This window comes from Cherax quadricarinatus, chromosome 69, assembly GCF_038502225.1.
Source record: "Cherax quadricarinatus isolate ZL_2023a chromosome 69, ASM3850222v1, whole genome shotgun sequence".
NCBI classification, from domain to species: Eukaryota; Metazoa; Arthropoda; class Malacostraca; order Decapoda; family Parastacidae; genus Cherax; species Cherax quadricarinatus.
In genome coordinates this window covers 22,694,303-22,710,467 of record NC_091360.1, presented here as the reverse complement: position 1 = coordinate 22,710,467, position 16,165 = coordinate 22,694,303, and the positions used below count along the sequence as shown (strand labels likewise).

The window sequence follows — 16,165 nt, the reverse complement described above, 5'->3', positions numbered from 1 at the left end:
TGTGTAGCTTGTCAGACGTAACATACATACTAAGCTAAATTAATTTGTATCTATCTCTAACTTAGTATAAATACATAGAAGTAGTGTATAATGCACTCGACTATGTTGGCTTAATTACTAGATTACATCTTACAAATTAAGAGTGTATAAACAATGTGACACCCCCGTGTAGGTGTGTGTAAGTCGTCCCTTCCTGTCTCCTTAACTTAGATCGTCCCTTCCTGTCTCCCTAACTTAGATCGTCCCTTCCTGTCTCCCTAACTGAGGTCGTCCCCTCCTGTCCCCCTAACTTAGGTCGTCCCCTCCTGTCCCCCTAACTTAGGTCGTCCCCTTCTGTCTCCCTAACTTAGATGGTCCCTTCCTGTCTCCCTAACTTACATCGTCCCCTCCTGGCTCCCTAACTTAGGTCGCCCCCTGCTGTTTCCCTAACTTAGGTCGTCCCTTCCTGTCTCAATAACTTAGGTCGTCCCCTCACAAAATATGTGATTCACCTACCTGGGCTCCTAGATTCACCTACCTAGGTTCATAGACTCACCTACCTGGGCTCCTAGATTCACCTACCTGGGCTCCTAGATTCACCTACCTGGGCTCCTAGATTCACCTACCTGGGCTCCTAGATTCACCTACCTGGGCTCCTAGATTCACCTACCTGGGCTCCAAAATTCACCTATGTGGGCTTTCAGATTCACCTACTTTGCTCATTGATACACCTACCTGGGATCCTAGACTCACCTACCTGGGATCCTAGACTCACCTACCTTTGCTTATAAACTCACCTACCTGGGATCCTAGATTCACCTACCTTGGCACCTAGATTTACCTATCAGGGCTCATAGATTCACCTTCCTGGGTTCTTAATTCTCCTACCTGGGCTCCTAGACTCACCTAACTGGGCTCCTAGATTCACCTAACTGGGCTCCTAGATTCACCTAACTGGGCTCCTAGATTCACATATCTGGGCTCCTAGATTCACCTACCCGGGATCCTAGACTCACCTACCTGGGCTCCTAGATTCACTTAACTGGGCTCTTAGATTCACCTACCTGAGCTCTTAGATTCACCTACCTGGGCTCCTAGATTCACCTACCTGGGCTCCTAGATTCACCTACATGGGCTCCTAGATTCACCTACATGGGCTCCTAGATTCACCTACCTTTGCTTTTAAACTCACCTACCTGGGATCCTAGATTCACCTACCTGGGATCCTAGATTCACCTACCTGGGCTCCTAGATTCACCTACCTGGGCTCCTAGACTCACCTACCTTTGCTTATAAACTCACCTACCTGAGATTCTAGATTCACCTACCTGGACTCCAAGACTCACCTACCTGGGCTCCTAGATTCACTTAACTGGGCTCCTAGATTCACCTACCTGAGCTCTTAGATTCACCTACCTGGGCTCCTAGATTCACCTACCTGGGCTCCTAGATTCACCTACATGGGCTCCTAGATTCACCTACCTTTGCTTATAAACTCACCTACCTGGGATCCTAGATTCACCTACCTTGGCACCTAGATTTACCTATCAGGGCTCATAGATTCACCTTCCTGGGTTCTTAATTCTCCTACCTGGGCTCCTAGACTCACCTAACTGGGCTCCTAGATTCACCTAACTGGGCTCCTAGATTCACCTAACTGGGCTCCTAGATTCACATATCTGGGCTCCTAGATTCACCTACCCGGGATCCTAGACTCACCTACCTGGGCTCCTAGATTCACTTAACTGGGCTCCTAGATTCACCTACCTGGGCTCCTAGATTCACCTATCTGGGCCCCTAAACTTACCTACCTGGACTCCAAGACTCACCTACCTGGGCTCCTAGATTCACTTAACTGGGCTCTTAGATTCACCTACCTGAGCTCTTAGATTCACCTACCTGGGCTCCTAGATTCACCTACCTGGGATCCTAGATTCACCTACCTGGGAACCTAGATTCACCTACCTGGGCTCCTAGATTCACCTACCTGGCCTCCTTAATTCACATACCTGGGCTCCTAGATTCACCTACCTGGGCTCCTAGACTCACCTACCTTTGCTTATAAACTCACCTACCTGAGATTCTAGATTCACCTACCTGGGCTCCAAGATTCACCTACATGGGATCTTAGACTCACTTATTTGGGCTCCTAGATTCACCTAAGTGGGCTCCTAGATTCACCTACCTGGGATCTTAGACTCACTTATTTGGGCTCCTAGATTCACCTACCTGGGATCTTAGACTCACTTATTTGGGCTCCTAGATTCATCTACCTGGGCTCCCAGATTCACCTATATGGGCCCCTAGACTCACCTACCTGGGCTCCTAGATTCACCTACCTGGGATCTTAGACTCACTTATTTGGGCTCCTAGATTCACCTACTTGGGCTCCCAGATTCACCTACCTGGACCCCTAGACTCACCTACCTGGGCTCCTAGACTCACCTTTTTGGGCTCCTGGACTCACCTACCTGGGCTCCTCCATATTCCTTTGCACCTTTGCAAGGTCTTGATAAAGTGCTAGCTGCAACACTAAAGGCCTAGAGCTATCATTCAACTTTCATTTGCATCTATAGTTGTATCATCGTTACAACGAAAATGTTCAGCTGCCTCCCAACAGGCTGTTACTGTGGCCAGCAGTAACAGCCTGGTTGATCAGACCCTGATCCACAGCGAGGCCAGGCCATGGAACTGGTCTCGGGGGGGGGCGGTGATCCCTGAAACATCCTGCAGGTATACTCCAGGTTTACTCCAGGTATACACAGCTATTTTCTTAACTTAGAGGAAAAGTCTCCTGCAGTTGCACTTTAAGATATATCTGTCTAGTATTTAAATTCAGTAAGTTTTTATAATTAAGAAATAGGTGTTTGTAAACTCTAGCTCCTGGTCCCTCAGAGGTGAGCAGCACCAGCGCCCCGGGCCTGAGTGGTCCACTACCAGCTGGTGGACCCCTGGGTACTACACCAGCTGCAACACTCATGCTGCCGCCACTACACCAGCTGAGGAAGAAGGGAACTGAAGAAATACTTAACATGATCCTCCCACCCAGGGAGTGGGAGGAGAACGGTGAGTGGGAGATTGAGAGGGAGGGAGTGGGAGAGGGATATATATATATATATATATATATATATATATATATATATATATATATATATATATATATATATATATATATATATATATATATATATATATCACAGTGAACATTGCATTAATGGATATATATATATATATATATATATATATATATATATATATATATATATATATATATATATATATATATATATATATATATAGAGAGAGAGAGAGAGAGAGAGAGAGAGAGAGAGAGAGAGAGAGAGAGAGAGAGAAAGAGAGAAAGAGAGAGAGAGAGAGAGAGAGAGAGGTCCTCTTTGTCCAACACTTTGCTGCCAAAATGCTGGTTCCTGATCCAGCAAAGGACCCTCCTTGGCTAGCTGCAAGAACTGTGTCAAAACTGTCAGTGGATTGCGTGCAGCCAACAGTAACAGCCTGGTTGATCAGGCCCTGATCCACCATGAAGCCTGGTCACAGACTGGGCCGCTGGGGCGTTGAGCCCCGGAACTCTCTCCAGGTAAACTGCAGGTGACAATAAAGCAGGAGGAGGTGTATCTTTTTAAATCGCTGGGCCAAGAAAAAACAGTGGGCCCAGACAAGTTGAACCCAAGATTGTTGAGAAGATGTGCAGACCAGCTAACAGCACCTCTAACTCGCATCTTTCAGCACTGCCTAGTACAGTGTAAATGGCCCTCTCTGTGGAAAGAGGCAAATGTAGTCCCTGTTCACAAAAAGAAGAGCAGAGCAGAAATCAGCAACTACAGACCAGTGTCACTCCTGTCAATCACTGACAAGATTCTTGAGACAATAATCTCACTACAAGTGACAGAATTTTTCGACTACCACTCACTTCTTTGTGACCGTCAATATGAATTCACGAAAGGTTACCCTGCTACTGCTCTGTTGTTAAACTTCTCCATTAAGTGGCACCAGTCACTGGATGAATCTAAAGTCATCCGTGTAGTAGCGCTGGACATTGCTGGTGCTTTCGACCGAGAATGGCACTAAGGCCTCTTAGCAAAACTGCAAGCACTGGGAATTGCAGCCTCTACACTATGTCTACTCGCTGATTACCTTCAATGGAAAGGAGTCAGCAAGACACCCTACTAAGGCAAGTGTTCCACAAGGAAGCGTGCTTGGGCCATTGTTATGGAATGATTACTTCAATGACCTTCATCTCGTCCCAGAATCCCATGTATATGCAGACGACTGTATTCTGACATTTGCTTATCCAAGAGAGGAAATGCCAGCTGCTATAAGCTATATCAATCATCAGCTAAGAGCTATATCAGTCTGGGAAAACCGATTACAGGTAACATTTGCACCTGAGAAAGCACAAATGATGATGGTCTCTAGGCACCATGATGGTAATACCAGAGGAGTAGTAGTAAGTATGAATGAGAGAGCGATGGAACCCTGGGAAGAAGTTGATATCCTTGGGGTGAAATTTGATTCCAAGCTGACCATGTAGAACCACGTTGTAAATCTTACAAATAAGTCAGCCAGGAAGCTTACAGCACATCGACGTATCTAGCATCTGCTCGACAGTAGAGGTTGCAAGATTCTGTATGAGGCACAAGTACGCACACACCTTCAGTATGCTCCACTTTCCAGCTTCTACACCACAAGACGGGCAGCAAGCAGTAGCTTCAGTCTGGCTTTACCCTCTTCCAGAACATCACTTCACCTGAGATCATTTATTCCCAGGATGACTTGAGTCTGGAACTTGTTCGTACAGCATAATGATTTCAACGACATAAATGCAGTTAGTTGATCAAGTGAAATTGCTGGCCCACAGATGGCTCCAACTTCATTCTGTTCCCTATCTGTATGTTTCATAACAATAAAAAGGTTTTCAAATGAGCTGCTATAGGTAACAGCTCTTAGCTTGTAAATAAAGTTAGGAACCCTTACCCTAACCTTGCTAAACCCTGTCTAGAAAGAGAGAGAGAGAGAGAGAGGTAATGTTATAGCATGTGTCTTTACCACTGTGTTAAACCACTGGGTATCTTGTATGTCGTGATCATGTCTCATCTGAGCTCTGTATTCCAGTGTTGTTCAGGTCACTGTTAAGTGAGCGCTCATGCCTGATGCAGGTGTGTGTACCTTTGTGTGATGAATGAGACACATGTGCAACACTTGACTATCTTTATTGTGAAAACTTTTCGCCAACCAGTGACTTCCTCAGTCCAATACAGAGAAGAATGGTTGAAGATCAGGAGTTTTAGGTAATCAATCCCTCAGCCTGGAATTGGTGATTAATGGACTGATAACATCGACCCCATATGAGGGATTGATTACCTTAAACTCCGTCTGATCTTCAACAATTCCTCTCTATATTGGACTGAGGAAACTACTGACTGGCAACACGTTTCCACAATAAAGATAGTGTAGTGTTACACAAGTGTCTAAGTCATCATTCTGTCGATGCTCTGAGACATTTATCCACATTATTCTGTGTTTAGCCAGGCGCCCGTATGCTGCAGCAATTATTTGGTTGACGTGTGCCTCCGGTGATGTGCTCGTTGTTATGGTCACCCCAAGGTCTTTCTCCCTGAGTGAGGTCTGTAGTCTTTGTCAACCTAGCCTATACTCTGTCTGCGGTCTTCTTTGCCCCTCCCCAATCTTCATGACTTTGCATTTGGCAGGGTTGAATTCGAGAAGCCAGTTTTTGCACCACATGTCCAGCCTGTCCAGGTCTCTTTGCAGTCCTGCCTCATCCTCATCCGATTTAATTCTTCTCATCAGCTTCACATCATCTGCAAATAGGGACACTTCAAGGTCTATTCCTTCCATCATGTCGTTCGCATATATTAAAAATAGCACTGGTCCTAGAACTGACCCCTGTGGGACCCCGCTCATCACAGGCGCCCACTGTGATACCTCTTCACGTATCATGACTTGTTGTTGCCTCCCTGTCAGGTATTCCCTGATCCATTGCAGTGCCATCCCTGTTATATGCGCCTGATCCTCCAGCTTCTGCACTAATCTCTTGTGGGGAACTGCGTCAAAGACCTTCCTGCAGTCTACGAAAATGCAATCAACCCACCCCTCTCTCTCGTGTCTTACTTCTGTTACCTTGTCATAAAACTCCAGGAGGTTTGTGATACAAGATTTGCCTTCCATGAACCAATGCTGGCTTTCATTTATAATCTTGTTCCGTTCCAGGTGTTCCACCACTCTCCTCCTGATAATTTTCTCCATGACTTTGCACACAATACATGTCAGAGACACAGGTCTGTAATTTAGTGCCTCATTTCTGTTTCCTTTCTTAAATATGGGGATTACATTTACTGTCTTCCATTTCTCAGGTAGTTGCATAGTTTCAAGGGATGTGTTGAAGATTGTGGTTAGGGGCATGCACAGCATCTCTGCTTCTTCTCTAAGGACCCACGGGGAGATGTTGTCCTGTCCCATCGCCTTTGAGGTATCAAGGTCACTTAGCAGCTTCTGCACATCCTCCTCGGTTGTTCGCATGTCATCCAACACTTGTTGGTATATTCCCTGTTGATGTTCCCTTCTCTGGTGTCTTCCCACAGCCCTTCCTGTCTCTACTGTAAAAACTACCTTAAATCTCCTGTTTAGCTCCTCACATACCTCCTGATCATTTCTTGTGAGTTCTCCACCTTCTGTCCTCAGTCTGATTACCTGGTCTTTGACTGTTGTCTTCCTCCTGATGTGGCTATACAACAGTTTTGGGTCAGTCTTGATTCTCGATGCTGTTATTTTCATACTGTCGCTGCGCCTCATTCCTTACCTGTGCATACTCATTCCTGGCTCTGCAACTAATCTCCCTGTTTTCATGTGTTCTCTGCCTTCTGTACATTTTCCATTCTCTATTGCACTTTGTTTTTGCCTCCTTACACCGTCGGGTAAACCAGAGGCTCGTTCTGGTCTTCCCGTTGTTACTGTTGCCCTTGGGAATAAACCTTTCCACTGCCTCCTTGCATTTTGTTGTTACATATTCCATCATTTCATTTACTGGCTTTCCTGCCAGTTCTCTGTCCCACGGAACCTCCTGCAGGAAGTTCCTCAACCCTATGTAGTCCCCTCTTTTATAGTCTGGCTTTTCCCATTCAACTCCTGTTACTCTCTCCACTTGCAACTCTATATATTCAAAGCACAGAACCACGTGGTCACTAGCTTCTAGGGGACTCTCATATGTGATGTCCTCAATGTCTGAACTGCCCAGGGTGAACACAAGGTCCAATCTTGCTGGTTCATCCTCCCCTCTCACTCTGGTAGTGTCCTTAACATGTTGGTGCATGAGGTTTTCCAGCACCACATCCAACATCTTGGCTCTCCATGTTTCGGGACCCCCAAGTGGCTCCAGGTTTTCCCAGTCAATCTCCCTGTGGTTGAAATCCCCCATAACCATCAACTTTGCTCTGCTGGAGTGAGCTCTTCTTGCCACCTCAGCAAGTGTGTCCACCATTGCTCTGTTGCTCTCTTCATATTCCTCTCTTGGCCTCCTGCAGTTCTGTGGTGGATTATACATCACTGCAATGACCACCTTGTGCTCCCCAGACTGAAGTGTACCTACTATGTAGTCCCATTCTCCTGTCTCATCTATGCCTCCCATTTTCTCGAATTTCCATCGTTTCTTTACTAGCAGAGCAACCCCTCCTCCCCCTCTGCCCCTTCTATCTTTCCTCATGATCTGGTATCCTGGTGGAAAGATTGCATCTGTTATTGTCTCTCTGAGTTTTGTTTTTGTAACTGTTATGATGTCTGGGGACTTCTCATTGATTCTTTCTTGCCATTCCTCATATTTATTTGTTAATCCATCCGCATTTGTGTACCAAACCTTCAACTTCTGTTCTAATACTGTAACTGTGGTCATGGGGGAATACTGGGGTTGGGAGAGCAGGAGCCCTGGTGGGGGCCTGTGGGGGGTTGCAGTGGAGGTGGAGGAAGAAGGTTCGTGGTGCGGGGGGTGGGAGCAGAGGGATCGGTGTGTGATGGTTTGGATTGTTCAGTTGCCTTGGGGGTGTCGTGGCTGGAGTCCTTCTGCAGGTGTTTCTGGGGGGTGTGTTTGTCCTTCCACCTGTTCCTGAGTTATTCTGCTTTCCTTTTTCATTTCCTCCCATTCCTCCTTTTGTTTTTGCACTCTCTCTTTCAGTATCATCCTTTCCTCCTGTGTTCTGTCTCGATCGAGGTACACACTCATGAACTCCTGTTTGCCTCTCAGCCGTGCTTTCTCCTGCAGGATCATGGTTCAAGTTGATTCTGCCTTGAAAATTACTTTGAGAGGCCGATTCCTTTTCTTTGTGAACCACCCTATTCTCTGAAAATTTGCCTCCTGGGTCGTGTCTCCCTCGCTTATCACCTTCATGATACCTTCAGTCGCTTTTTTCTCCTGCTTTCTTTCATCATAAGTTTCCCCTTCAGCTTTGTCTAGCCCATATACAAAAACTGATCTCTCCCTTTCCACCTCCCACTGTGACTCCCATTGCATCCTCTGAGGTGTTTTAGTTCCTTCCCATGGAGTGTTCCTTCAGTCCCTTCCCTAGCTGTGGCCCCTATGCTCATTGGTTTGTCCTTCCTGCTCACCTGTTCCTGGCCCCCACAAGTGTCTGGTAAGGTCCCTGCACATGTCCTAGTTCCTACAATGTCTTCCAACCTCTCATTCTGTCCTAGTGTGCTCCCTGTCTTTGTTTTGGCCCAATGTAAGTTTGACAGGACCTCTGCATACAGTTTAGCTTCCATGCTCCCTTCAGACCCTTTGTTTGTGTCTGATGCAAACATTGCTGATGCTACTTCTGTATTATCTTTGTCTCTAGGCTGTTTCAGATTTCTCAGCTCCTCTTCTAATCTCTGTATCATGGCTTCTGCTACTGTGGCATGTTGCTCCCACCTTCTGCATTCTGCTGCTAACCTCTCCTCCATCTTCCTTGCAAGCTCATCTAGCCTCCTTCCCCAGTCTTCCTCCCTTTTTTTGAGCTCTGCCTCCCTGTCCTCCCTCCCAGATTCATCCTTCGAGCCCTATGTTCTCATCCTAGTTCTATGTTGCCCCATTGCACCACAGAAGGAAGGGGGAGAGATGGTTAGGGGGAGGGGAATAGATGGTTATGGGGAGTGGGGATGGATGGTTATGGGGAGGGGGAGGATGTTTATTGGAGGGGGATAGGTGGTTGGGGAGAGGGTTAGATGGTTTGGGGGAGGGGTTAGATGGTTTGGGGGAGGGGTAGGTGACTAGGGGGAAGGGGAGAGGTGGTTAGGGGAGGGGAAGTACGTGTTTGTGTCAAGTGTATATGTGCTTGTGTATGTGTGCATGTGTGGGAGAGAGAGGGATGGGATTAAGGGGGGAGGGGGGAGGGGGAGAGAAGGATGAGCGACCCTTAGAAGAGGGGGAGGTGTGTGTGTGTGATGGGATTAGAAGGGGAGGGGAGGAGAAAGAAGGCTGAGGGTAGAGTTACCGCTTGATAATGGGGTCCTTACGGGTGTGTGTGTACTCACCTAGTTGAGGTTGCGGGGGTCGAGTCCGAGCTCCTGTGTGTGTGTGTGTGTGTGTGTGTGTGTGTGTGTGCATGCGTGTGTGTGCATGCATGTGTGTGTATGTGCATGTGTGTGTATATGTGTGTGTGTGTGTGTACTCGCCTAGTAAGGGTGTGCGTGTGTATGTACTCACCTAATTGTGGTTGCAAGGGTCGAGACTCAGCTCCTGACCCCGCCTCTTCACTGATCGCCACTAGGTCCTCTCACTCTCTGCTTCCTGAGCTTTGTCATACCTCTTCTTAAAACTATGTATGGTTCCTGCCTCCACTACTTCACTTGCTAGGCTATTCCACTTTCTGACGACTCTATGACTGAAGAAATACTTCCTAACGTCCCTGTGACTCGTCTGAGTCTTCAGCTTCCAGTTGTGACCCCTTGTTTCTGTGTCCTCTGTCTGGAACATCCTATCTCTGTCCACCTTGTCTATTCCCCGCAGTATCTTGTATGTTGTTATTATGTCTCCCCTGACCCTTCTGTCCTCCAGTGTCGTCAGTTCGATTTCCCTCAGCCTTTCCTTGTACGACATTCCCCTGAGCTCTGGGACTAGCCTTGTTGCAAACCTTTGTACTTTCTCTAACTTCTTGACGTGCTTGACCAGGTGTGGGTTCCAGACTGGTGCTGCATACTCCAGTATGGGCCTAACATACACAGTGTACAGTGTCTTTAACGATTCCTTATTTAGGTATCGGAATACTATTCTCATGTTTGCCAGGCGCCCGTATGCTGCAGCAGTTATTTGGTTGATGTGTGCCTCCGGTGATGTGCTCGGTGTTATGGTCACCCCAAGGTCTTTCTCCCTGAGTGAGGTTTGTAGTCTTTGTCCACCTAACCTATACTCTGTCTGTGGTCTTCTTTGCCCCTCCCCTGTGTGTATGTATGTGTGTGTGTGTGTGTGTGTGTGTGTGTGTGTGTGTGTGTGTGTGTGTGTGTGTTTGTGTGTGTATGTGTGTATGTGTATATGTGTGTGTATGTGTGTGTGTTTGTGTGTTTGGTGGAAATTGGTACTAGGGTCTAAAGCTTCTATAAGTGTCTACCCTTGTGTGTGTGTGTGTGTGTATGTGTGTGTGTGTGTGTGTATGTGTGTGTGTGTGTGTATGTGTGTGAGGGAGAGATGATTAGGGGGGGTAGGGGAGGGGTTGTTGTGGTTGAATGATCTGTTATGTCTCTCTGCAGTGTAGGCTCATATTTAGTCCCAGTTGTCTTTCCTAGTAATGCTACTCTCTCCACTTATTGCCCTTTCTGGGTTTAAGTATCAGTTACTGCTGGTTATTATCCTATTCCTTGCTCACATTGAGAGAGGACTTCGTAGCTTCCTAAGTATTCATACTGCTAATAACTACCGGTAGTAATACTATGTTACCCCTACGTTACCCCTCGCTAGTCTGCTCTACACCTCACACTCTCGTCACCACGATCTTCACCTTATCTATGCTGTTTGTACCCTAATTCTGGTAATAGCTTGCAGGAGTGAGTGACCAGTATCTAACAGTGATGCAGAGACCAGAATCTGACAACTTGCAACCACAATAGGTGAGCAGTACTTGCGCTGGCAGCGGTGCGGTGACAGGTTGCCAGATGCTGATGACATAGTCGTGTGTGTACTCACCTAGTTGAGGTTGCAGGGGTCGAGTCCGAGCTCCTGGCCCCGCCTCTTCACTGATCGCTACTAGGTCACTCTCTCTGAACCGTGAGCTTTATCATACCTCTGCTTAAAGCTATGTATTGATCCTGCCTCCAATACATCGCTTCCCAAACTATTCCACTTACTGACTACTCTGTGGCTGAAGAAATACCTCCTAACATCCCTGTGATTCATCTGTGTCTTCAACTTCCAACTGTGTCCCCTTGTTTCTGTGTCCAATCTCTGGAACATCCTTTGTCCACCTTGTCAATTCCTCTCAGTATTTTGTATGTCGTTATCATGTCCCCCCTATCTCTCCTGTCCTCCAGTGTCGTCAGGTTGATTTCCCTTAACCTCTCCTCGTAGTACATACCTCTTAGCTCTGGGACTAGTCTTGTTGCAAACCTTTGCACTTTCTCTAGTTTCTTTACGTTCTTGGCTAGGTGTGGGTTCCAAACTGGTGCCGCATACTCCAATATGGGCCTAACGTACACGGTGTGCAGGGTCCTGAACGATTCCTTATTAAGATGTCGGAATGCTGTTCTGAGGTTTGCTAGGCGCCCATATGCTGCAGCAGTTATTTGTTTGATGTGCGCTTCAGGAGATGTGCCTGGTGTGTGTGTGTGTTTACTACTGACTTGATCTTCATTGCTTTAAAATAATAAACAAATTTACTAGAAATTGCATGATTTAAGTTAAGTTGCCGCACTTCCTTGGTTATAACAACGCAGACACATGATTGATCCCTGTATCTGGTTCTCCAGGTTGTATGGACACACTTGTGCTTCTACACCCTCAGGTACAGCTGTGGACTTTATCTTTGGGTAGCAAAAGATTGAGTCCATAAGACACATTATTTGCATAATAAAATAATTATTTAACAAGACTCAACAGGTAGAATTAGTTCAAAGACAATAAACATTACAAGAGATTGTTGTTGCCACTTATTGCTTGAGTTAACTAACCAATGAAGGAGATTTTTAACGTATATCTGGCCATGTTGGTGTTACCATGACACAGGTCAGCTGTGGGTACAATCAGTGTCAACAACACCAGCCACCTCAGTGGACGTGCAGCAGCTGCAGGAGCACCTCGACCTCCGCCTACAGGAGCAAGCAGCTTTTGAGACTGGTATCTGTCCTGTGCGACGTCAACTTTACACTCAGTGTTTTGGTACGTGATCCAAATGTAGCCGTAGGAGTGGGCATTGGTCTTTTACTGTTTTTTTTTTTTTTTTGAAAGCACTTTCCGGCACCAGGTTGTCTCAGACTGTAGCAGAGAATACATATGTAAAATTAAAGTCAGAAATGTGTATGAACAATGTAAGTACGTTTACCGGGTTCATAGAATTGAAAAAAAAAAATATATATATGGAACAATACTTTATTGGGACTAATAATCCCACGTACGGAACAATACTTTATTGGGACTAATAATCCCACGTACGGAACAATACTTTATTGGGACTAATAATCCCACGTACGGAACAATACTTTATTGGGACTAATAATCCCACGTACGGAACAATACTTTATTGGGACTAATAATCCCACGTACAGAACAATTCTTTATTGTGACTAATAATCCCACGTACGTAACAATACTTTATTGGGACTAATAATCCCACGTACGGAACAATACTTTATTGGGACTAATAATCCCACGTACGGAACAATACTTTATTGGGACTAATAATCCCACATACGGAATAATACTTTATTGGGACTAATAATCCTAAGGATTATGAACCAAGATTAACCCCTAAAAAAAACAAATAGTTTAAACAGTATATAAAGACGAATATTTGATTTGAGGAACTGGGGAGAAGAAGAGGAACAAGAGAATGGAGAGAAGAGATGGTAAATGGATGCCAGTGGCAGTGGCAGGTCTGGTAGACGCCATCAATGACCCGGTGAGAGTTTTTTTTTAGTTTAATATGTTTATTATGCAGCACAAACCCATCCTGTGGGCGGTAGTCAAAAGATTACAGAGGTACATAATGGGTCCAGGGACTGGGCCCCCAAAGTTTTGATAGCTGAACTAGTTACAAATGTAATGAACTCACAAGTTACAATTGTAAAGAATTCTGTAAGTAAATTTACTTACTTACGGTTATACATAGCTACAATCATGAAGTGGTTGGTGGGTGGGTGATGGGCACAGAGGTCATGGGTGGGTCATCAATATTGAATGTTGTGTGGTTCATGGGTGGGTCTGAGACAATAAGTAAGTAAGTTTATTCAGGTATACACAAATACAGTTACATAGATTATCATACATATGCATATGTTTAGAGAACCTGGGATAACCCAAAAAAGTGAGACAGAATAACTTACTTCCATTGGCCATAATTAGTAAGAGTGTGGTATCCTCCAGTTGCCTAACTTCCCAGTTCTTTGCTTACTTACTTACTCTTTTTCCATACATTTACTTTCCCTGATTGTTTTCAGATGAGTTGATCCGACAGGTGACAATCAACTGCGCTGAGCGTGGACTGCTGTTGTACAGAGTGAGAGACGAGATCAGAGAGACACTAGATGCCTACCAGAGACTCTATACCTCCTCCTGTGCTTATGGCGTCAGAAAGGCTCTCATGGTATTTCTTTTTTTATTATCTCATTCATACTAGTCAATCCTCCCTAGACACAGATAGGTTGAAGTATGATCAGTAATTCTTCTGTTGTACAATGAGAAGTTGAAGTATGTTCAGTAAATTTTCCATATTCATTGACATAGTTTGTGTCATGTAATGTTTCTCTGCTTCAGTGAACATCACAGATGTCTGCCATCCAACTGTATGTGTAATAATAATAATAATAATAATAATAATAATAATAATAATCATTATAATAATAATATTTTTATTTCTACCAGTACATGTACAAGGTATACAGACCATAGCTGACATCAATGACATACTAATATATAGAAAGCCGCTTGTTCTACTGAGCATCACCCCCAAATTAGGTCAGTTTTGTCCCAGGATGCTACCCACACCAGTCGACTAACACCCAGGTAGTTATTTTACTGCTAGGTGAACAAGGACAGCAGGTGTCTTAAGGAAACACGTCCTAATGTTTTCCAGCCGGACCGGGGATCGACCCCGGACTTCAGTGTTTGGGGTCGATCCCCGGTACGGGTGAAAACGTTGGAAAACCTTTTATTTGGCCACATTTCTCACGCCAAGGACTTTATTATATAGTTCATTACTAAAATAAGAAGACATGAATATATATGTTAGAATGAAGACCAGGTACTCACCTACAGTATATGTGTTTGCAGGAGACGAGTCTTAGCTCCTGGCCACGCCTCTCAACTTGCCGCTTGCTAGAATCACTCCCCCTAGTGTTGTGGGTTCTGTCGTACCTACTTTTAAAACTATGTATGGAACTTGCCTTCGCCACTTCGTCGAGGTCGTTCCACTTCTTCCTAATTCTGAAAGTGAAGAATTACTTCCAAACATGTCTGTGCTTTTTAACTTCCAGCTGTGCCCCCGAGTACCACTTTCCCGCCTCTCAACATGTCTATCTCTGTCTTCCTTGTCAGTTCCTCCGAATATTTTAAGTGTTGTCACGTCTACCTTGGGTCTTCTGTCCTCCAATGTTGTCAGATTTAGGTAATCAGTCCCTCAGCCCGGAGTTGATGTGTTCAGTCCATCAATCTTGTAGAATTCTACAAGATTGATGAACTGAACACATCGACTCCAGGCTGAGGGACTGATTGCCTCAATCTCCTCCTCTCCTTGTCAGATTTAGTTTTATTATTATTCCCTGACAACTCATATCCCTCAGCTGTGAGCCTCGTTGCTTGCTTCTGCGACTTTGCCAGTATCTTAACATTATTTTTCAGGTGTGGAATCCATGTTAAGTCTTCATACTCCAAGATGGACCTGAAATATGTTGTATAATATGTCCAGAATGAAGGTAACTTTTAGATTTACCAGTAAAGCAGCGCTGTACGGCTTATTCGACTGATGTGAGACTCTGGTCATATATCAGGCATTATGCTCATCACAATCACTTTTTCTTTGAGTAACGTTTGCAGTGTCTGTCTCCAAAATCTATATTCCGTATCCAGTCTTCTTGTTCCTTCCTCAGTCCTCATAACCTTGTAATTGCTGGGATTAAATGCAAGAAACTTTTAGATGAAAACTAGACACATCTGGGTATCTTTAATATAGACTTTTCGCCATCCAGTGGCTTTATTAATGCAAATTCTAGGACATAATTTGAAGACAGTAGAACTATGTTCAGAAGATGAGGCAATTAGTCCCTCATCCTTGGAGTTGGTGTGAAGAGCACCGTAGTCGTGAAGAATCTGGAGCACAGGCAACAAGGTTGGCTCTTAAATGCTGGCGTCAGGTGGAAAGGGGAAGGGTAGCAGACACTGCAACATCATGGAATCTTGGTTCAGAGGACATCTCCACAACCTTCTTCACTTCATCTAACCCGTCCCTTGGATATGACCTACTTCCATTGGGGAATCCCGCCTACCAGTGACAATGCCTTCGTCTGCTATCCATCCCCTTGTCACTTGACGCTAGTATATAAGCGCCAGCCTTCTTGCCTGTGATCCAGATTGTTCACGACTACGGTGCTCTTCACACCAACTTCAAGGCTGAGGGACTGGTTACCTCACCTAGAATTTGTATTGATAAAGCCACTGGATGGCTAAACGTCTACATTATAGATACCCAGATGTTGCACATGTTTCTAATTTTCAGCTTGTCGGTTTTGTATACCATCCATGTACAACAAGCTTTTTATTTGACCAAATCATCCAGTTTGTGCTGATCCATTTGTAGCCTTTCTCTATCCTCATTTGTCTAGTGTCGGTGGCCCATCTCTTACTTTCTCTCATGCTTGTCATGAACTTTGCATGCTCACTCAAAAAGTTTTCCTTAATCCTCAACATTAATTTAGTCCTCCATGTTTCTTGTCCTAGTGACTGACTCACTTACCCCCGTATCTTTGTAGTAGAAATCACTAG

The 16,165-nt window shown here is 45.1% G+C and overlaps 1 protein-coding gene across 1 annotated transcript in view; it reads left to right on the top strand.

The window, feature by feature from the left end:
• Positions 1-13,956, top strand: part of Dnali1 (Putative inner dynein arm light chain, axonemal Dnali1) — a 93,929-nt gene extending 79,973 nt beyond the window's left edge. Inside the window, exons 3-5 of the mRNA XM_070099779.1 lie at positions 2,875-3,045; positions 12,197-12,349; positions 13,627-13,956. Coding sequence (XP_069955880.1) covers positions 2,875-3,045; positions 12,197-12,349; positions 13,627-13,805 — 503 coding nt within the window. The 3' untranslated portion in view covers positions 13,806-13,956. The remainder of the gene's footprint in view (positions 1-2,874; positions 3,046-12,196; positions 12,350-13,626) is intronic.
• Positions 13,957-16,165: the final 2,209 nt, after the last annotated feature.